General features: G+C 43.8%; 3 protein-coding genes across 10 annotated transcripts in view; all 3 read right to left on the bottom strand.

The window, feature by feature from the left end:
* The window catches only part of tanc1b (tetratricopeptide repeat, ankyrin repeat and coiled-coil containing 1b), a 73,862-nt gene extending 65,616 nt beyond the window's left edge, over positions 1 to 8,246 (bottom strand). For both annotated transcript variants that reach the window (XM_086123433.1, XM_086123432.1), the window contains exon 1: positions 8,126 to 8,246. The gene's annotated coding sequence lies outside the window, so the exon portion shown is untranslated. The remainder of the gene's footprint in view (positions 1 to 8,125) is intronic.
* Positions 8,247 to 9,547: 1,301 nt separating this feature from the next.
* On the bottom strand, positions 9,548 to 12,227 carry dap1b (death associated protein like 1b). Of its 2 annotated transcripts, none has more exons than XM_086124502.1 (4): positions 12,076 to 12,227; positions 10,897 to 10,996; positions 9,996 to 10,059; positions 9,548 to 9,919 (listed from the first exon to the last, which is right to left on the bottom strand). In XM_086124502.1, exons 1-4 carry the CDS (start codon positions 12,143 to 12,145, stop codon positions 9,803 to 9,805), a joined length of 351 nt encoding a protein of 116 aa, XP_085980628.1. In that variant the 5' UTR covers positions 12,146 to 12,227; the 3' UTR covers positions 9,548 to 9,802. The 2 variants fall into 2 exon arrangements, with proteins under 2 accessions (XP_085980628.1, XP_085980627.1); XM_086124501.1 differs by having other exon boundaries at positions 9,548 to 9,943.
* A 759-nt stretch (positions 12,228 to 12,986) lies between these two features.
* The window catches only part of pkp4 (plakophilin 4), a 53,657-nt gene continuing 45,076 nt past the window's right edge, over positions 12,987 to 21,567 (bottom strand). For all 6 annotated transcript variants that reach the window (XM_086123296.1, XM_086123298.1, XM_086123297.1 and 3 more), the window contains 11 exons: positions 20,734 to 20,917; positions 19,352 to 19,469; positions 18,910 to 19,104; positions 18,602 to 18,775; positions 18,299 to 18,449; positions 17,209 to 17,401; positions 16,999 to 17,083; positions 16,703 to 16,820; positions 16,497 to 16,622; positions 15,116 to 15,180; positions 12,987 to 14,684 (listed from right to left, as the gene is read on the bottom strand). In XM_086123296.1, coding sequence (XP_085979422.1) covers positions 14,439 to 14,684; positions 15,116 to 15,180; positions 16,497 to 16,622; positions 16,703 to 16,820; positions 16,999 to 17,083; positions 17,209 to 17,401; positions 18,299 to 18,449; positions 18,602 to 18,775; positions 18,910 to 19,104; positions 19,352 to 19,469; positions 20,734 to 20,917 — 1,655 coding nt within the window. In that variant the 3' untranslated portion in view covers positions 12,987 to 14,438. The remainder of the gene's footprint in view (positions 14,685 to 15,115; positions 15,181 to 16,496; positions 16,623 to 16,702; positions 16,821 to 16,998; positions 17,084 to 17,208; positions 17,402 to 18,298; positions 18,450 to 18,601; positions 18,776 to 18,909; positions 19,105 to 19,351; positions 19,470 to 20,733; positions 20,918 to 21,567) is intronic.

The following is a 21,567-nucleotide window of genomic DNA, read 5'->3' on the forward strand; positions in this document are numbered from 1 at the left end:
ACCAAATGATTCCTCTTCACGGTTTACTTTCAAAAGAAGCGCCGTGAGGGGTGTGTTCAGAGACGTAAATCATGTTAAGTACAGTCTAACAGTCTATTTGTCTTCAACGTTTGCCATACGATAAAATACGGTAAAGTGTGGACCCTGGTGAAACATGTTTTACAGTATAAGAGCTGATGATTAATTTCTCATCTACTTAATGTAGTTTAATGTATAAGAGAGCAGTCCATTAAGTGTGACGGATTAGCCGTTGCTATGCGCCGCTTTACACGTTAACGACTAACATCAGGGAGGCTATGTGAGTCAATGAGTGATGAGTTAAACAACTACTACACTTGTTTTTCCAAAAGGGGCCACGCAATCAGCATCCGACAAGACGAAGGTGTAACCCAGCTACAACGTTTGATGTTTTCGGTCAACTCGTCTGACTTTCAAGTTGTATCATTAACCTCAGTTGCTCAGACGCTTTGGAGGGGATGGACGGAGGGGAGGAGGGGCATGTGATATCACAACAAAGCAGTGAGAACGCAGCATTCGCAAGGCTTTGTGGACACACTGCCCAAATGGACCCTGAATATTTACACTTGCTGTGCGGCAGCTAACGGAAGAACAAGATGACGAAGATGAAAAACCGAGAGGGGCACAGTACACGTCACTTTAAGAATTGCAAAGAGGACTCTACACCGGTGACATTTGACACGTGCAATAGAACAAGTTCGGAAAAGTGGCAAAAATGCAGCTCACCGGAAGCGTTTTCTTAAAACGGCGGAGAAAACAGGAAACCGGGGGGGTTGGTTAAGAGGCGGCTCAGAAGCGCCTCAGGCTATCGCCATGCATGTGATAGCGGGTCAATGCGGTGAAATCAATTGACTGGCTGGCCAGCTGAAATGCCGTCATCATCAGCAATTACGCATGAGTCATGACGGCTAGGTTTGGCACTGTCGTCATCGATGGTGTTTATCAACACCAGAGCGGTGGTTTACAACAGACGCGTTTTGATAGGCCGGCGCGCGCATATATATATATATATATATATATATATATATATATATATATATATATATATATATATATATATATATATATATATATATATATAGAGAGAGAGAGAGAGAGAGAGAGAGAGAGAGAGAGAGAGAGAGAGAGAGAGAGAGAGAGAGAGAGAGAGAGAGAGAGAGAGAGAGAGAGAGAGAGAGAGAGAGAGAGAGAGAGAGAGAGAGAGAGAGAGAGAGAGAGAGAGAGATCAAGACAAAGGATGAATAAAAACTGCAAGTCCCCATTCCACTGAATGCAATTGTGGTAATTGGTGTAATTAGTGGGCGCTAGTTTCTCATCCAATGAGCCAGGCCCCATCTAGTGAGGATAAGCGGTACAGTTAGATAAATGGATGTTTGGTCACCGCGTATCCCCAAATCAGTTTAGATGGCTTTATTGCCTCATTAGCGAGGCGGTCGCCGCGTAACGGTATTATGCAGAGTTGGTTTCGGTGCATGTGAGTCAACTAACAATAAAGCCGTGGTTAAGTAGCACTGCTGATAGTGTCTTTTACATCCAGCTTTCTTTTGCTTGGAAGTTGCAAACGTGTTCTTCTGGGTCATTGGTTCGGCTGCTGCTCGCATTGAAAGAGCTCATCTTCATAAAATGAAATAAATGAACATAACTTGAACCTTCATAACAAAATCACTGTTTCAAAAAAATGAATCGAACTCAATTTTGGGGGGGTGGGGGGGGGGGGTTGCAGGAACTTACGTCACTCAATCAATATGATTTTGAAGCATTTGAAAGCTGAGTGAGGGTCAAACCCACCTTTAGGCGCCAGAATTTTTTCAATCAAATATTCTGTTTTTTGATAGCACTATTTCGAAAGGCTGTAGCTTGAAAAATTGTTAGCGTGAAAGGCGTAACATAGATTTTGCTACTTAAAGCGTTCAAAACTAACTCGGGGGTGTCAAACTCATTTCACATTTTGGCCTCGGTAGATGTCAAGTGGGCCGGACCATTAAAATTATACCATATTCTGCTATAAATAACCAAAATATCATGTCTACATACACATGTGCATATAAAATCTAAATGTAATCCCTGCCTACACTTTACAAACTAAGGAGAAAACAGTGAGCCCCTAGCGGATAATCCATGAATTGCATCTTATGAAAAATATTCATTCTGTGTCTTTTATGCATTTTTTCACTTTTAAATTATCCCGTGGGCCTGATCAAACCTTGTCTGCGGCCTGTTCCGGCCCACGGGCCGTATGTTTGATACCCCTGCTCTAACTTCCACGGGTGTGAATGAGAGTCTGAATGTTCCTTTGTCGATATTATCGTAACCTGATTCTGGCCCAAAATAATAATAATAATAATACATTTTATTTATAAGCGCCAGCCAAAACGCGCCAGCGTTCACTCAACCCGGAAGTCAGAAAGAGGAATAGTCAGAAAATGACCTGGCTTCAACCCTAATTAGGACATTCATTCATTCTCCGATCCGCTTATCCTCACAAGGGTCGCGGGGGGTGCTGGAGCCTATCCCAGCCGTCTTTGGCAGTAGGCGGGGGACAACCTGAACCGGTTGTCAGCCAATCGCAGGGCACACAGAGACGAACAACCATCCGCGCTCCTAATTAGGAGAAACGCCACCAAACGAGTGGCTCATCACGCACATCTCAAAAACTGCTAAAATGAATCACGGCACTTTTATCTGTCAGTACAGGTTCGACGCTCAGGTTTGCCGGCATGGAGAAGATGCTGGACTGTGGCCGCGCTGAGGTCAGCACTGGACCGGATCAGACGGTCGCGGCGTCACACTCTGCGCTAAAGCCACCGCTACGAGCTAAGCCAGTGGAAGGAACAGTCGGTCTTTTGATGAGCTATTCACAGATCGCAGGAAAAAGGCCGGGCCCCGGCTTGTGTGCCGCGGCGCGGCGTAAACAATGGCCACTTAACTAACACGGGCTTGAATGGAGGAAGCGGAGGGCGCAGGTATGAAGGACAGCTCCGTCTTCGTGTCGGCCATTGTAAGCAAATGCGACTATTCGCGCTGGCCCGACGGGAAGGGAAAGAACAAAAGGGCAGATATTTTTATGTCACGGGCCGGCCGCTCTGGCTCAAGTGCATCCTTCGCAGCCCTGCCTTGCGACTTCCTCTGAATAGCTCGGCTCTCTAACGCCTGAAGAATGCTGCAAGGGCTGGACCGTGTTGAAAAGTAACCCAATTGCGAAGTCTGGCGTCAGCCTACGTCGGTAAGTCTGATTTCATCAATAATGCAAACGAATCTGTGACTGGATAACTTCAACTATTCATGTATCATCAAACAGTGATTTGTAAACACGTGGCCTCCACTTTTTAAAGCAACGAACTTTAACTCATTCACTCCCAAAGACGTTTTTAAACGTCTTTTCAGACTTGGTCTAGAATTGGCTGGTACTGAATGAGTTAAACAACGGAGGCAGTGATTTGGCCTACCCTGGACCAATCGCCAGTCACAGTCATGTTTAGGGATGGGCGAGAACTGATACTGTACCGCTCTTGGTGCAAAACCGCTCTTACGATTAGATATCAGGTATTCCTGGAGGCTGCCACTACCAGCCACCGAGACATACGGCCGCAATGGACATTGTGGTTCTGCGTCTTGTGTGATCCGCTCCTACGGGTGCATTCGCAGTTGTTAAGCCGGCGGGCAAAACCAGGTGGTTTATGACTGCGGCGGACAAGTTTGATCCAGTCAAAAGGGGGGATCGCATGGGAAAGCGAATTGTGCTTCCTGCCCTTGATAGTCTGCGACATGATTGATGCGTCAATTGGTGCCTGTCTGTGACGACGACAGTGTGTGAAAGGCAATTTCTTTCAAACTCATGACGGTTAGCCCTCCAAAAGTGTCAAGGCATGTTTTACAGGGTTCTCGTTGCTTCCAATTACATCTCGGGCTCCTTAAAGTGACTAAACCTGAAATTAAAACAGACGAGACAAGACATTGTACATGCTTTTTTTTTTTCCACATTAAAAAAAATAAAATCGTATTTCATCATGTGCCACATGGATGAAATCCAAACTCCAACAGCCACGGGCTGTAACGTACATGAAGCGGCCTTGACGTATCTTTGTGGAATGTGTATTTATGGGTGACGGCAGTTTCACGGGGCATTTTTTTCCCACGTCAAATGACTGCAAAATCATCCCGCGACAACTACTGCGCTCTTCAGAAATCGTCAACCTCGGGGGAATCTCACTTATTAAGTGTCGCTATCCCCAGTAATTGTCTCGCGATCCCTCCATTAACAACCCACGGAGCCATTTATGTGCAAATGAACACCAGGAGTCCCAAAAAAAAAAAAAAGTAATGGGAAACTGCTTTCTGGACTCGGCTCAACATTTGCCTCTGGGGAAGCCTCGTATTTGATGAAGAGTGAAATATTAACAAGTTGCCTTTAAATGTTACATGAGGTTTCTCCAGAGGGGAATGAGAAAATTAAAAAAAAATAAAAAATCCTCCCATGCTTGGAATTGCTAGTGAAACACAACAATGGCATGTCAAAGGTATTTTATCGAGTAAAATTGTCGTTCAATCAGACTAAATTGACTGAATCAATGGAAAATGATCCGATTTTGATTATTATTTTTTTTACAGTGGAGCTCACGTTTGCTTCAACTAATTCACTCAACAATTCATTTTTTCGGTGCTTGTCCTCAGTTTGGGTCACGGCTGACTTTGGACGATATTCAAACGCCGAACCTCCGTATTGTAAGGCAGACGTGCTACCCACGAGGCCACCGTGCTGCCCTCATTGCCTATAAATAGCAAGGGGAAAACTCGTTGGGACGCTTTTATGAGCGCTTCAAAACGTGTGAAACTGAGCGCAAGTGTCCCAAGCGTCTGACCTTACAGACTCGCATTCCCGCATATTGTTCTACGGCTGCTTTTCCTTTCTTTTTTTTTTTTTTTGGTCCTCTCGCCACAAATATGCGAACGCCGGGCGGGCAATGCAATTTCACACTATGCTGCGCCATTCCTCCGCACGGTGTTTGCATCTAGCGCGTCACACGCTCGTGCTGATCTCTCAGAGGGAACGTCACTCTATGTCTCGTGAGGCTTTGGTGAGAAGTAGTCACCGAAACAGACCAATGTGGAATATGATAAGTAGGTCAGTGTCGCAATTAAAAGTGCAATAAAGTTTTGCCAGCTGTAAAATTCCTAAGTCAGGGTTAAATTGTTACGCTTCGGATATACCACACGTGTGTACAGTACTCGTATTTGTAAAAATGCACCGATACCACAATCTGATACTGCCGATCTGTGAAATATTTGCGTTATCACGAGCAAGTTATTGGTGGAAAAAAAAGGTTGGGGGGGCTGGGGGAGGGGGGGGGGGGGCAATGCTTTAAACAGGTGACAACACTTTTCACTTGTTTTCCTGTCACCGTTTCATTTTAAAACTAAAACAGCAACAGTCTTGCATGCCTTCTTTTTGTAGTTAACACACAAAAGGGAACGCGGTATCCGTGTTCCTACTTGTTTGTTACAACGAGACTCTACATTCTTATTCAGCTCTTATTTCTTCTTGGCCCCTTATCTGCCATCCTCTTTATGTAGCGCCGGTTCAGTTTGTTGTGCATTTTTGGCTTTGCAACAGCCTGAATCGTGAATCCGATCTGTATGCTTCCAACTAGGTGGGAACACTTGTGGGAAGTTATTTTGGCGTTCCAGCATTACTGCGCTCCAGGGCGCCGAAGAGGGTCCAAAAGGCATGTTTGGAGTGGAAGCGCCTGACTTCAAACTCATCAAAACACCTTTGGAATGAACTAAAACAGAAATGGCGACCTCAGCTCTTACGAATGTTCACCTGGATGAAAATTCCTAGACACGCTTGGAATTCTTTCAGAAAGTCTTCCTACAATAGTGGAAGCTGTTTTAAGTTGCCCGGCGGGGATCTTTTTTGTTTTTGAGCAATCTGTTGCCTTGCTCAAAGAAACATCAGCGGTACTTAATGCCTCTCCATCAATCAATTTCAACGTCAAATCCGTCTAGCCTGAGCTGGGTTGATCTATTGCGAGTGGATCGAATCCAAGTGCAGATCTGCAAACCTCACCAAAGTTGACAACAGTTCAGTTTATAAGGGCTCGGCGGCACCTGTGCTTTTCCTCTCAATCCGTCTGTCTCGGGAGTGTGGGGGGGGGGGGGGGGGCTTTCAAAAATGTTAAGCGAGAACAGCTGCCGCACAGCAGACCTTCCAATCCCAAACAATCACACGCTAACAAGTGCTTCAGCCACATCTAAAGCATCACCTAAATACATTTATTTGCGTATAATTCGTACGATTTAATCGCACTTGACAACATGGCGGCACAATCACTGTTAATCTATTCAAAATGCCTCTTCGTGGGAATGTTTGCGAGTGTAACAAGGCCACTTTGACTTGGGGCAAGCGGTGGGGTACACACCCTGGACTGGTCGACGGCCAATCAACACAGGAAACCAAGACAGAACGCCTCAGATAAGTAACACCTAAAAGGCTCAAGTGTATCCCACCAGGCATCCTCCAATTGTTTACGATATTGTAAACTGGATGTGCCATTCAAGTCACCAAAAAAATCATGTTTTAATAACACACTCAGTGGGATCGTGCGATATTACACGAACCATGGCACGGACACTTTCCTGTTTACTATATTCCAAGAATCCTATAAAGGAACAGCATGGGGAAAAAAAAACTCCTGACTTGTACAATTTGGGAAAAATAACCCGACAAAGTCACATGACAGTGCCCGGCCTGGTGAGTGATGTGGGTGTTGATACACTTGTCTACTGTACTACAAACCAGCTACTCTCGAAAAGCAGCCTTTCCTGTGGGAACCTCTTTCCCATCCTCTTCATCATCATGACCATCATGAAGAGCTCAGTGTGTGCTGTCAATCAGGTCACTCGCTCCAATAAGGTCCCTTTCCTCAGACATAACAATGCCAGTCTGCTGCCAGCTTCTGCTCTGAGCCAACTGGCCCGGGGACCATGGGAACCAGGCTATGCTCACCCTGGAAGGCAATCAGTCTCTCCTGGTGCTTCTCCCTAATATCACATATTTGTGGTAAGTGAAGAAGCATCCGGCGGGCATTACAGTGCACTAGAATGATTCCTTAATCAGAGTAAAATTGCCCCAAAATGGTGCGGGTGGAAACAATACTGCGAATATCCATGTCCACCGGGAAACGGCCACTGGAAATGCAACACTGTTTATAATAGTTTTAAGTCCAAAATATGGGTTAGCTTGTGGTTTATAATCACCGGGTGGCATTTAACATCAAAATACACAGTTAATTAAGGGGTGGAAAGGCAATATTTCAACGATTGTGTATGCGTTAGCGGTTAATAATTACATTTAGTGAACTATTGTGCATATCAACAGTTTAATACGGTGTACAGAGTGATCTGTGCAGTATTATAATGATCATTATAGCATTATACTGGAGACTGCTTTCCGCATATCAACATTTCTAAATTGCCATCCCTCTTTTAATCTTGCGTGACCTCAAAATGTGAAGTTTCACATCCATTTATGATACTTTTTCACTTTAAGAGGCTTGCAGACATTTGAAAATGTGAAATACATTTGACAACGTCGGTAAGACACGGGTAGCTTGTTTTATATCAGGTGTCTCATTAATTGGAGATATTAGCGTAATGCAGTCAATTGGCCATGCGTGTATCGTTTCATATCACGATACACGAACGGACAGTCTTTGGTAAAACAGAAGTAAAACAAATAAAAAGCAGGTCAAGTTAACTTGTAGAGCTTGTTTAGCATGCTAACGTTAGCTTACTTCACTTTGACTTGCGTGTTGCGTTCACGGAGACGCTACCTGACCAACAAGTTTCAAGCAACAAGAATTCGCCAAGAATAGCGGACGCAACGTCAAGCAGTAAATGTCGCCTTTTTGTAGAAGAAAAAAAAACATTGAAAACCCGCCCTGTTTAATTTGACAATTCGTTCACATAGAAAAAACTAATAAATTTGAGACGGAAAGACTCCAAGTCACTGTCAGTCCCCGATAGATGTGATGGCAGCTCCCGCTGGGCATGCCCCAACATTTCCCCGCGGTACCTTGCTTGCTACTAAACTTAATAAATATCTTACCCGATAAATGTCACGGCTGTAGACCCTCATATAGAAAAAAGAAAAAGACAATAACCGTCCCCCTGGACTTGAGAATAACTCCACACACAAAAACTCTGCTCCCACTTGATCCAGCACTAAGGTAAAACTGCCGAGGTTGGACTCCTCCTTCCCAGCATGAGGTCATCTGTGAGGGAGGCTCGTCGTCGAAGGGCCGGCGGGCTGCCCCGGATCATCCTCCAACTTCCTCCTCCTGCCGCTTGGACGCCTCATGATAGCACAAATTGATGCTGCGCTTACATTAGGATGAGTTCATTTACGACAATCTTTCGAGTTTACGAACGTCACGCAATGAACTGAGGTTTATTTTATACCCATGGCCAATAAATTATTTTCATACAAATGTTTGCTCTGACTATGACTTTACTACTGCGTTCGCTTAAATTCGGAATGGATTTACTTACGAACACATTCGTGTTACGTCGTCAACCGAGGACACATGATACGAACAGGTGATTCAAATTTGATTGGTTTTGACTGCACATTAGGCGACAGCGACATCTTGTGGTGAAACTGTTTAGTATTACTAGTTTCAATAACCGATTTTTATCAAATCACACAGTACAGTAGATGTCTTTCACCCCATTTTTTCCATGTTCTCAAATGCAGTTCAGTTAAAACGTGAGTAAAAAAAATACCGGACCTTTTACAATATTTTGATCTTTTTTCAAATTCTGCAAATACACGCCCTGTCAATGACTTTACCACCTTAAAAAAAACGTACCATAACGACCAAGATTTAGAAAAACTAAATGACACTACAGAACAAACTCTGAAGCAAACAATCGGTTCCGCGACGCAGATGAGGTGGCTTGGGCATCTGATTCGGATGCCTCCTGAGCGCCTCCCTGGTGAGGTGTTCCGGGCATGTCCCACCGGGAGGAGACCCCGAGGAAGACCCAGGACACGCTGGAGAGACTACGTCACCCAGCTGGCCTGGGAACGTCTCGGGATCCCCCGGGGAGAGCTGGAAGAAGTAGCTAGGGAGAGGGAAGTCTGGGCTTCCCTGCTAAAGCTGTTGCCCCCGCGACCCGGACCCGGATAAGCGGTAGATGATGGATGGATGGACGCTGCGCAACGGTTTTAATAAACACTGCATAATAAATCTAAAGTCAAACTTCTATTGGAGAGGGAAAGGGGAGGTTTTTGCAAGGTAATACTGCTGCCTAGTGGCGTTCTGTGTGTTGTGCAGTGAACTCCTTTAATTTGGTAAACGCCACTCTTAATCTATTGAGCAGCCTTAGAAACTCGCTCACAAGGCGTCTTACGTCTACAGATTTGATTACAATCGCTAAACAAAACTGTAATGATCTGTTGTAAATTCAAGACTCCTGTATTCATCACCACGTACTGCTCATTGTGAATTATTGCAAAAACAAAATCTCAGAATCTTTTTTTTTTATTACTAAACATGCAGCACACCAAGCAGTACAAAGATGTTGACATAGAAGAAAAGATTCAACATTTTAAACATCAAAAACTCATTTCACAGACAAAAACATGAAACCGCAACTAAAGAAAGAAGTAGAGCACAGCACAAAAGCTATTTTTAGTATTTCAAGAGAATAGATTTTTTTTCCCCTCAAAAGTGTAAACTGCTGAAGACAAGCACACTACAATACATCAATGAGTCATCCTTCAGAACTTCCTGGGCTGCTGGATGCAGAAAGTCCGAGGGGAGTGGAGCTTCTCCACAGCGGGTTGCACTCTGCTGTGCCGCACACTCACGGGCGTCTCGGGAAAGTCGTGGCTCAACTGACGAGATTCAAAATGGGAAACCTAAGAAAATTCCATCAACCATTTACATCCATTGACAATAACGAGCATTTACCTTGTCAAGAGTTCCAGCCAGAAGAAGACCCACTTGTTGCATCCTGTTGGCACTGGAGACAGCCCTGAGGCAACGAGAGAAAAAAAAAAAAAAAACCTCACTAACCACAATTAGGTCCTCAAAGCTGCCATCAAAAAAAAAGGTCAGATTAATGTTAGCTGGCTCAGCGCTGTTATGTAAACTACAATCATAACAATTATCAGTTATGTTTGATAAATTGTTTTAGACCGCGACTAGTACTCATTTACTCTGTCAGGTTTTTTTCGTACCCGATTTCTTTATGGGATTGAGCGGAGAAAAATCTTTGCCAACTCTGGCAGCATTGTCTCTCTTTTGGATGAGCTCATCATGTGTAAGCACCTAAAACATAAACGGGCCCTTGGAAACGCAGCCATTAAGAGCAGCTTGTGATCGATCAAAGCTTTTGTCACATTAAATCTTCCATAAAGAGTGTCACAAGCGAAGATGGAGGGTATTTAAATTCAGAAGTCGAAGCGATGACAATGTACACACACACTACTACTACTACTAAGTAGTGCTCAAGTAGTTTATGAAATATAAATTGTTACACTCGTGATTCATTGTAAATACATTTTGCCATCACACTTGCATTTTTGTCGAGGGACAGGACGAGTCAGATGTTTGAGTTAGCACTAAAAAAACAAAACCAAAAAAAACATTGCGATCCAAGTCACTGTGCATAAGATGTATCACAATATCACGTGAACCTTGAAAAATCAATCAGAAAATAGCTGGCAGTGAAAGAGTTTAAGACCTGTTCAAATAAACGTGAAATGGAATGATACCGATACCTGGCATTTGTACTTACCCACCCTAATTGATCCCTAACCAAAGGCAGATTTGTTCTTATATTCATTCAGCGAGTGCAAGCCGGGCTGACCTGGGTTTGTCAGGCCTCTTGGTTTCCTTCTCCGGAGTCCCCTGGTTGCTGCTGGCCTCTTCCAAGCCTTTCTTAGCCACTCGCTTGCCTCCAGCCTTCACTAGTGCCCCGAAAAAAAACAACTTTTGAATTATCACGCGTTTTCTCATATAAATATTTAAGTTATGACTTGCATACAAATCCGTTTAAACCAAACTCAATTGTCAATAGAGGACCCCTAGAAGTTGGAGTCATCATTTTATCTTTTTTTTTTTTTCCGTACGCTTTAATGGCCTTCCATGTGGGAAAGGAAATCCACAGTGGTGGTGCCGTTTTTTGGCCATTTTTTTAACAGTAAAACACAATGAACGCACTCACGCAGAAGCTGCTGACAGCCCACGCAAAGACTCGCCATTGTTGCACGCCACCTCACCAGGGCCAATCTCTTAAAGGCACATGCATGTACACAGCCAGACAATTTTCCCACAGTAGCATGGCTTCATTACATATTGTCATGTTCTGTTTCCAGTCCGTTAACGGGAAGCCATGCCATCGTCTCTGTGAAACTTTTTACAATAGTTTAATTGTGATTTTTTTTTGGGGGGGGGGGGGGTCAGGGCAGAAAATCCAGAGGGGAAAAAAATATTTAATTTTATTTTTTCGGTGCCACAACCCCAAACAAGTTTCCGTCTGCAGATCAGCGGTTACTAGTCGCATTTCTGCTACCCGGAATATCCTGGCACCCGTTTCCAAAACTTGTGAAATAACTTTTCCTGTGCTCGTTTGTTTTCATGGTGACGTCGCACGTTCGCGCAGCTTCCTGTTGCCAGGCAGACCTTGTTAAACTCAATCATAACCCATTCCACCCACGCAAAAAAAAAAAAAAAAAGAAACACTGACATTCCTTCGTCAACTTCAATTCCGCCATCGAACTATTGCTTTGCATCAAACGTGAAACAAACAAATGTTACTAATCATAGTGCGTATGCACGCAACAAAAATGATATAAAGGACAGATGCATAAAACGCGGGTAAACTTAAAGTCAGCTTGAAAAGAATCGAGTGGGGTGCACGACATACACACGGACCCCATGACACGCTCATAAACAACGTTCAAAGCCAATTTCAGTGCGTCGAAGTGGGTCAAAAAGCGAACCAATTCGGAGAACTGAAGTTTAAAAACTTTTTTAAAATACCAACCAGCGGGGGGATGTCCAGCTTTTAACAGACGACCGTCTTTTGGGCAACTTTTGCTGCCTTGTTGGACCATCTTTCGATGTTGGCTTTAGGAAACCGTGAAAAGAAAAATCACCTCGGCTTCACTCCGCTCGCCTCACCTTTTTATACGCTTAGCTGGCGTCGACGTCCCGCCCTGAGCCACGCCCCCTCATCGCTGATGCCCATAAGCGTGACGTCAGCTTGTTCGTTCAACGTATATAACATCTGTGCTCTTCAGATCCGAATTTTACTCATTTGGCAAACTCACCGACCACTTCATTAGGTACGCGCGAGCAATCTGATGGCAACCAAAACATGACAATTGTGCTTCTTTTTCGATTGACAGATGGCTATATTGATAGACAAATTGATCAATTATTAACTCTGATATAAACTCTCCATGATTATCTTTCTAAAGGGTGCCTTTGGGTTTCTTTTTATGTTTTTTTGTTGTTGTTGTTTTTATTCAATATTGCACAGGCTAACTACTTCAAGACATTCGATATTCAAAATGTCATTTGAGATATGATATTCCTCTTTAATGTGAAAATAATTAGACTAATACGGCATTTCATCATCTTTAAACGTTAATGTTTTGACCTAATCGATCCAAATTGTTTAACATATTTTTACTCAGTGTTTCATATTCGATTAGTACAAAGTACGAGCATTTATTTATACACATACAATAATTTTGGTCGTAATTTACATCTTTTTTACCTTTTGAATGGCACCCGCACATGTAAAATATTATGCAATATATAACTATGTAAACTGTATTGTACATGTGTAAAATAGAATATACCCAGTGTATTTTCACAGTATTATATCACATCATATCATTATCATAATATACTTGAATAACCGGCTGGAAAAAAAATGACCAGAGGGGGTACAAAACAAAACTGTCCTTTTTTATTATCAGATCATGTTTATACTATGTATACATATGCCACTGTTGCCTCCACATACTTTCTTCATATTTATATATATATATATTTATTTATATATATCTCTAGAGAATTAATATGGCACAAGTTCAGGATTTGTATAGCAGTGCAGATGAGTGTAAACCAGGCCACATGTACTGTATTTACAAGAAAACACAACATCGTTACAACAGTAAGTACAGCTAACACTTTCATCCTTTTGTACAATCTTTTCCCCACTCCATGCTGGCTTCGGCACATACACACACAACCTCCATCTTGACTCTTCCCGCAGATCCTCGCATCACATGACTCACGCCCTCGCTGCGCTAAGACAAGTTGTTAAAAAAAAAATCTAACATATAAAACAAAGCAGGACTGTCATTCATGTCCAATTTTGTCTCCCCACATGATTTTCTTTTTTGTCTCTAAAACGGGGTACACACATCGGATAAACGGCCAAATTTGCGCAATTCTGCACTACTTCACATTTTTAAAAGCCATTTATGACTGGGGACGAGTGAGTAATGCTTCCAGGTATTGATATCAGGCACTCAAGAAGGATGCCGTGACCAGCCAGTGATACTTGAAGCAAATTTTTTTTAAAAGGTAAGTCTTCTTGCCAATAATAGCCGATACAATGTGGGATTTCGTGAATCATCATGAAAGGTCATTGTTCCAGATTATCTGTCATTGTGTTTAGTGAACTTTTATGTGTCATAAATACGAGAGGTATCAGTACATGGTATCGGTATCGTTGAGTACTCAAACTGAAAGCTCGTGCTGGTACTGGTCTGAAAAATAAGTCATCCCCACAAATCAAAACATTAGAAATTGCTGTGTGTGTCCCCCCCCTCTCAACTACTTTAACTAATTCCCTTCTATTGGCACACATTCCATAATTCCCTCTGCTGTCGCTTCCCTACATTCAATGGGTATAAAAAGTCTACACATCCCTGGTCCAATGCCAGGTTTTGGTGATGTGTAAAAAAAAATAAAATAAAAAAAAATAAAAACACTATGTTGTTTTAAAGCTTTTTCCAACATGACCTGAACAACTCTGTTAAATTATTCTATATAACTTGTTTACACTTTTGAATAATATCACAAGTCATGATCCGCGGCCATTTCCAGTGATAAGAGGGTGTGAAGACTTTTGCAACCATATTTTTGCACAATTTTTTCATTATTTTCTACTTCCCCCCTCTATAATATTTATTTTTCAACTGAGTTGAGACATTACTGGTGGAAAACATTTTGAAATAATTTTTGTTTATATCACGAGTATTTGAACAGGGGTGTGTAAACTTATCGCTATCCACTGTATACACACGCACACATTCACACGTCTTTTTTTTCTCTTTCTTTCTTTTTTATTTTATTTTAAAAGCCAAGTTCATGGTTCGTGGTTGCGTTTCAGACCCACGAATCGGGAGAACCGGGGTACTGCTCGGCCCGGTAGGAGGGCCTCCGCGTACTGGCGTAAATGTCCACGTAGTTGTTGGCGGCCTTGAGCGTGTGATGCTGGCCGCCGTAGTCGACGGTCGGCGCGTACGCCATAATCTCGTCCATGTAGGCGTCGTCGTAGCCGAGCGGGTGCTGCACATACATCCTGTATGGGTCGTAGGCCCTCCTGCTGGGCTCGTCGGCGTAGTACAAAGGCTGGGAGGAAGACACACACAGGGCGATGTTACAGATGACATCACCATGATATACAGCGGTTGGTATGAAAAGTCTACACACCCCATTCAAATGTCTGGTCATTGTGATCTATGTGCAATTAAAATATCAGATACCACCTAAGGGGGGAAACATTGATTCCCAAGGATGGCACATTTTATGATGTATGCCTTACAGGTCCGAAGAGAGATGCAACAAATGTAGAAGTCAATATCCAAATATTTCAGTTCACTCGGTGATTTATCACGACACAAGAGTCGGTCGCGCCTTTCTCTGACTTGGAGAAGGAATGAATGAGAATGTCACACGTGTGTGTGTGTACATTTCCATATGTATATATGTCAATATTAAAAAAGCCATAATTATATAAAGAAAAAGTACATTTACAAGGGGAAAAATGTGAATGATCTCACCTGTGTTCTTCTAGGCTCCTCTCGCGTAGGCGACGGGTAGTAGTACGAAGAAGTCATTCCCGACCCTGCAATCAGAGTACAAAACTTTCAAATATGCGTGAATGGAATGTCAGTCCCCATTGAGGGAAAATCAAAGCGTCGGGCTGCTGCTTTCCACTTGTTTACACAGCCCACAGGGATCGGGATTTACGTTAGCATGCCGTCTCGCCACTGGAATCCACTATTTTTTCTTCTTTTTTTTAAAATTCTGCCCTCCCACTCTCCTGCCAGCGAGTATGTGCTGGCAAGAGCTTTCGTCTGGCGTACCCACTCAGCGACACCCGCAGCCCCCCGCCTCGCAATAATAACACTATTGTGTGGTCCGGTATAGACTAGCGGGTCCATTTTAGTGTTTTGCGGCTCTCAAGTGCCGCATGCTGAAGTGTCAGAGAGCCAGGACTGAGGCAAGCTCGAAGAAGCTAAAGGGGGACGAATCCGCAGCAGCAGCCATTTTGGAACAAGCACTTGAAATCCACTTAAAAAGAAGGCACAATGAATCCTGGAGCCGGCTACTTGTAAAACAAACATTTGTGGGGCATACGTTACATAAAGAGAGACCAGATACAATGCTGCTTTAGCATTCTTCCCCATTGAAATGCCATTAATCTGTTCCAGCCCCCCCCCCCAAAAAGAACATTTTTGGCATGGTTTTGTGAAGAAAAAAAAATGGACCGCCGGTATTGTATAGCGGTGACTTAAAATAAATGAAAATGCTACAAATCCATTTCAGTCCTACCGCAGAAAAAAAAAAACACTAAAAATTATGAAAATATCACTCCATAATATTGTACATTATAGTTCCTAGTGAGACATTTTGAATCTCATTCATATATTGTATGAATATGACTACTGTCATATTGTCAGTGTACATGTTGATGCCGCACATTTCGGTTTCAATCGGTTGCTTGAAGATTTAAAACATGGTAACATACAAGTTCATTAGCACTAGCATTAAGCTAGTGGACCGGAAGGCTACGATATGATTGGTTTACATGGTGTACGTTGAAGTGAGTCGAGACGCTTCGTTTAGATAAAAGCATTGCTTTGCTGCCATCCTGTGGATTTTTGGTGCCAAAGAACCATATTGAAGTGAGTTGAAGCGCTTCACCGAGACAAAAAAAGGGATGCTTTTGCCACCATCTTGTGGGCTCTATTGGCAATCACACCACATTTTAATGTTGAGTAAATTCTGATTTGCCAAAGGCCTCAGTCCCGATGCCGTGCGAATAGTAAGGGTTCGCTGTACTGTAAAAAAAACAACAACCCATAAGCAATGAGAGCGTAAAAATGCGATATATCAGGTCAAAGGAAATACCAGAGCAGATTTAGAGCACCCCATTACCTGGATAGTGTTTTTTGTGAATACTGTTGTCCACTTGGTAGTTATAAAACTGCATAGTTGACTGTGCTCTCTGATAATCTCTCAGGGTGTGATCGCGAATGGCCGGGGACGACATGGCGCTGGCAGCTACAAGAGGAAGAAGAGCAGCCAGCGCGTGAGGGGAGCGTTGCACGCTTGCGGTGTGCGCCAAAAGCAACACGGCCTACCAGGATGGTTGAGGGGGGACATCTGGATACTGTTGGTGGGCAGGGTGGGCTGCGACTTGAACCTGTCCCGCTCAAGGGTGGATACCGGTGTGAGGAAATGGTTTTGGGTCCATCCGTCCTGTTAGGAAATACAAATGGAGGACATTTTACGTCAAGCGCGTGTTTGTCCGGGGTTGTTTAGTTGATTAAATTACGCCACGAATACACGAGTATATATCAATATTCATTTTGACAGTGATGTTTGTTTTTTTTCTGACGGAAGTCAAACAATCAATACAAATTAAGCAAGTTCTTACTTTCTTGTAGATGGCGCGTAGATCTCTGTACTGCCACAGCGTGTTAAGAACCTGAGCGGACGCCTTCACCACTTTCAGAGAAAATCTGCCAAAAAAAAAAAAAAACATACAAAAAAATCATTTTCATACACTACTCACAATTTTTTTTGTGTTCTGGCCGTTCCCTTACCGGCGTTTTGACAAAAATCGTGCCCGCTTGGCCGGCCTTACCTGTCCCCTCTGCCTTTGGTGATGTTAACCAGCTTCTCGATGCCGCCCGTGTCCGCCAGGGCCTTGGCGTTCTCCATGTTCCTGCTGGTGACCTCGTGCAGGGTGCAACAGATGGCCGCCACCGTCTCGTCCGACAGCAAGGTGGTGTTTCCCCCGGGCAGGCGGTTGACCAGGTCCCTCATGGCGTATTTCCCTGACAGCGAGGACGGACACGTGGAGCTAATATGTTGTGACGAGGCCTGATGCTCGGTTTGGTGTGTGGATTACAAGTACAGAAGCGAGTATGTTCACTTAGGTGACTTGATATTCGTCACAGTTGGTTCAATGACATTGATCATGGATGATTTTAGGCTTTGGTATCATGACGAGGATGTTTTTCAGATTAACCTTTAAAAGCAGGTGGTGGTTCTCCAGGTGTGCTACACTGGCTCCCTCTTGTGGTACAAACAGTGTAAATGTTGAAACTGCATAAACGTTTTAGAATCCAGCACCGTATGTTTACATACATAGCGTATATTCGCAAATTCTATTCAGTTGTATTTAACTTTGAAGTAGAAAGAATTTGCGCGAAATGTTTTACAACAGTTGATGTGTCAACAATTTTGTTTTAATTTACAGTAGGTTTTGGCAATTAGGCAAAAAAAAAAAAAAATCACAATTATTTTGAGTGATATTGAAATTGCGGTTAATCAATACTATTATTCTGTGACCGAGTGATTACTTGAAGGTAAATCCCTGCCGTAACTTCCAATGCTAATTTATGCTAGTTGGTCAATGGGGTTTTCAATTGACTGCTAGCCATAAGCTAATGATGTTTCTAAAATTAACTCATTCAGTACCAGCCAATTCTAGACCAAGTTTGAAAAGACGTTTAAAAACGTCATTGGGAGTGAATGAGTTAAGTACGTGTTGTATGTCAATATACAATGTGTGTAAATCGTGAGAAGCCAACATTTAAATCACAATAATAGCCCAACCATACATTTGAACGTGCTTCTTACATAAGCGTTCATGTAGCAAAGGGACATTTGTTGTGTTATTCAATCTGGAGTCAAATGTCAATGTTCGTCTACTATGGTGAGCCCCTTACCTATGAGCTCTTTGTTCCGGACATCCAATGCCATGTTTCTCAGCGCGGTGGCCACCGAACACACCACCCGGTCGTTGTCCATTCGTAGCAGCTCCACGAGGATGGGCAGGCCTTTCTCCTTACGCACCGCGGCGCGGATGTACGCTGCAAACTGCTCCAAAGATGCGAGGAGTGAAACGGGCAAAATGGCAAAGATGAAAATGGATTTGGTGAGGTTCCCGATATGTAACCAAGCACGAGTATCACAGAGGAACTACAAAATGTGTTTTGAGATGGTGAGGAGCTGAACCGAAATGTATCTACCTTCCAGTTGCCTGCCGACAGGTTCTGAAGTGACCCGGCGGCGCCCTCTAGTGTGGAAGGATTGGAGCTCTCGGCGAGTAGTGTCAAGTAAGGCTTCACCACCGCGGGGTGCCAAAGCATCTCAGCGCCCGTGGGTGGTTTCGAGAAGCCCGGGATGGGTCCCACTCCATCCCACTGAGGATAGAAAGGCAGCACTTAGTCGCAAGGTGACGCTACAATACCCACAAAATTCTGGTTCATCCTGACATTTCGCCCTCGAACGTCATTCTGACTAGTCCACGTTCTCTTTGCCGTCTTGTCACACTCACAGTGTCTTCCTGGGAGTTCTTTTTCTTCTTCTTCTTCTTCTTCCTCCCCCAGCAGCTGGAGCTGATGTCTTTGCTCGGCGACTCGCTTCCCAAAATGGCGTCCGCCTCCTGCACGCCTATCAGGCGCGACGGGGGCAACTCCAGCTCCAGACGGTAGGACAGGTTCCTTAGTGTGCAAATGCAGTTCTCCACTATCTGATGCGGAGGCCACACGGAGACATTTGGTCAAAAGAACATCCGCATGCTTTGCGTGTTCCGACATTAAGCAGGAATTGTAACAAAGACTGTAAACAAACACTTTGGGGAAAACAACAGCTGTTTGGCTTACGGTGTGTGTCAGGCGATTTAAAAAATTCAAACTAAGACACATTTTATGCGTTGAGATGTTTTCCTCTTGGCTGAACAATCGTGCGCCTCTGTGCGATGTGTTGAGTGTGTGTACCTTGCTGTCAAAGTCTGAAGTGTTGACACAGGCTTTGATGACGTAGAGCAATGAGTCAACCAAACCCTCACAGGTGCGCATCTGCTTTCGGGCCTCCTCGCCAGCTGAGCTCAAGTTCCTGTTCAAAGAGCACGCATACACACACACAAGCAGCCACACAAAGACATGCACACAGACACATACGTTATGCACACACTAAATGACAGATCAGTGTGTGTCTGCTCCACTTGTGTAATCATTCCTGCACACCATCTATTATGGATGAAATGTGCGTGTGTGGTCTGACTGACTGAAATCATCCCCTCTTACCGTGAGTGCGGGCACGGGCACGGACACACACACACACACACACACACATGCGCACACACACACACACACACACACACGGGGACGACAATCAGAGAAGAGCGAGAAAGCGTGACATCATCGTTTAGCGTGATACGACCATCAAAGCCACGAACACAAAACGTGGGTTGTATGCGGCGGTGTTCAGACGAAGAGTGGTGCCTTGAGATACGAGCGTAACGCTTGCAACGCAAAACGTTCAAGTCTCGATTCATCTTTCCCCACGGAAGTGAAGGGAAGTGCCATTAATAAGCACCAGCCTCCCCCAAGAAGTTTTGTAATTGGATTTGTAATGAGAAAAATAGCGTTATATGTTACTTTTTAAAAAATGCCCTAATGACACGACCTTAAACATAATGTCCAGAAATGACACCGTTTTGCTTCAGTTCAATTCCTATGGTGCTGCTTTTGCTAGTGTCCACGCTTTGGCCACCTGGGGGCAGTGTGCTACAGACGTCTGCAGTAATATTAGTTGTACCTTGAAGAGGATAAAGAATATATGCCTGTAAGTATTATTATATGTGTTGCTCCACATAACTCAATTTTATTTATATAGTAATTTAACAACCAACAGATGAAAAAAAGTGTTGTATAAAAATAAAAAAATACAAATTGAACATCAGACATTTATTTTTGTATCCAATGCTCAAATATCCATTGCTTAAAGGGGTGTATTTGTTTCCCAATAGTTGTTAGCATGAAGATAGCAGACTTTAGGGCAACGTTATGCGGTTATTCTTTTTGTTTTGTGTTTAGTATGACAATAAACCTTAACTTTAAACGTATCGAAACATCTTACTATCTGACAAACTGCTGCCAGTTGGGAAGTAAGTTGAGTTCACTGCTGCTTTTTCACGCTTATTCAATTGTCCTTACTTCTACTGAAGAACAGAGTGTGAGTACTTTTGCCACCTCGGTCTGTGTCTAAAACCTGCAAGCTTTTTTTCACATCCAGTCAATTTGATTTGAAATTGTACGTGACGCAAAACGACCACATGGAGGTGCTCGTGTGCCGAGCGTGTGCATCAGGTGGTTACCTCAAGCAACCTGTGGTGTTCCTCAGCACCAGCGACGAGTGAAATTTGAGCTTATGGTCCTCTTCGAAGGTGGAGCTGCTCCATCCCGAGTGAGGGATGATCACAGTGTTGGTCAGGGTGGTCAAGGCGTCGCGGATGATTGTCATCTTGACGGCGTCGCACGACGACAGGTTCCACAGCACCCCTGCGGAGACGGCGCACGCAAACGCGGTCAAGTCGAAGGCTGGTGGCAGTGACGGACGGCTGAGACGGACGCACGCTAGGCTTCGGGGTATGTCAGTTGTCGGGTGCGCTTAGGGTGGAGCCCGCAGAGAAGGCCTGACAATTTGGGGGTTTTAATAGCTGTGTGAAGTTGAGGGTGTGTGTGTTGGGGGGGGGGGGGGGGGTGTTAATGCAGGGGACCTTCAGTGGAAATTCTTAAAGGCCATAAATGGATTTTTTTTCTCAAACGTTTCTGTAATAGCTGGCTCTCTGCAGAGCTTGTCCACCCATCAAAGTGTGAAATTAAACAACAATCTTTCGTGAACGCTAAGAATGCCAGTGAGCGAGCCATTTGCCCTTTCCCTCCACTTTGATGTAAAAGTGGGGCTAATTTGCATAATGACCACACCCGGCACCACAGAAATAGTTGGGTTTTCCGCATCAGCTGAGGCTGATGCGATCCTAACCAAGCCTTGTTGCCTGAACTTATGCTTGTCCACAAGGCTGGAACAATATCGTATCGAAACTGAAAATCGCAACACGCTGAGACACAAACATCTATTCCAGATCCAGCGATATGAGCTCACATTGCTAGCATACTTAAAATCATAATTATTATAGTACCGTTTTATG

The sequence above is a fragment of the Hippocampus guttulatus genome, chromosome 11 (genome assembly GCF_054856545.1).
Source record: "Hippocampus guttulatus isolate MCC_2025c chromosome 11, RoL_Hgut_1.0, whole genome shotgun sequence".
NCBI lineage: Eukaryota > Metazoa > Chordata > Actinopteri > Syngnathiformes > Syngnathidae > Hippocampus > Hippocampus guttulatus.

Excerpts from the sequence above, each read along its gene's own strand:
- dap1b (XM_086124501.1), bottom strand. The coding sequence starts at position 12,145 with ATGGTCCAACAAGGCAGCAAAAGTTGCCCAAAAGACGGTCGTCTGTTA. Across the intron at positions 10,997-12,075 it reads AGCTGGACATCCCCCCGCTG|TGAAGGCTGGAGGCAAGCGA; the intron begins GTTGGTATTTTA and ends TCGGGGCACTAG. Across the intron at positions 10,060-10,896 it reads AAGAGGCCTGACAAACCCAG|GGCTGTCTCCAGTGCCAACA; the intron begins GTCAGCCCGGCT and ends TCGTTGCCTCAG.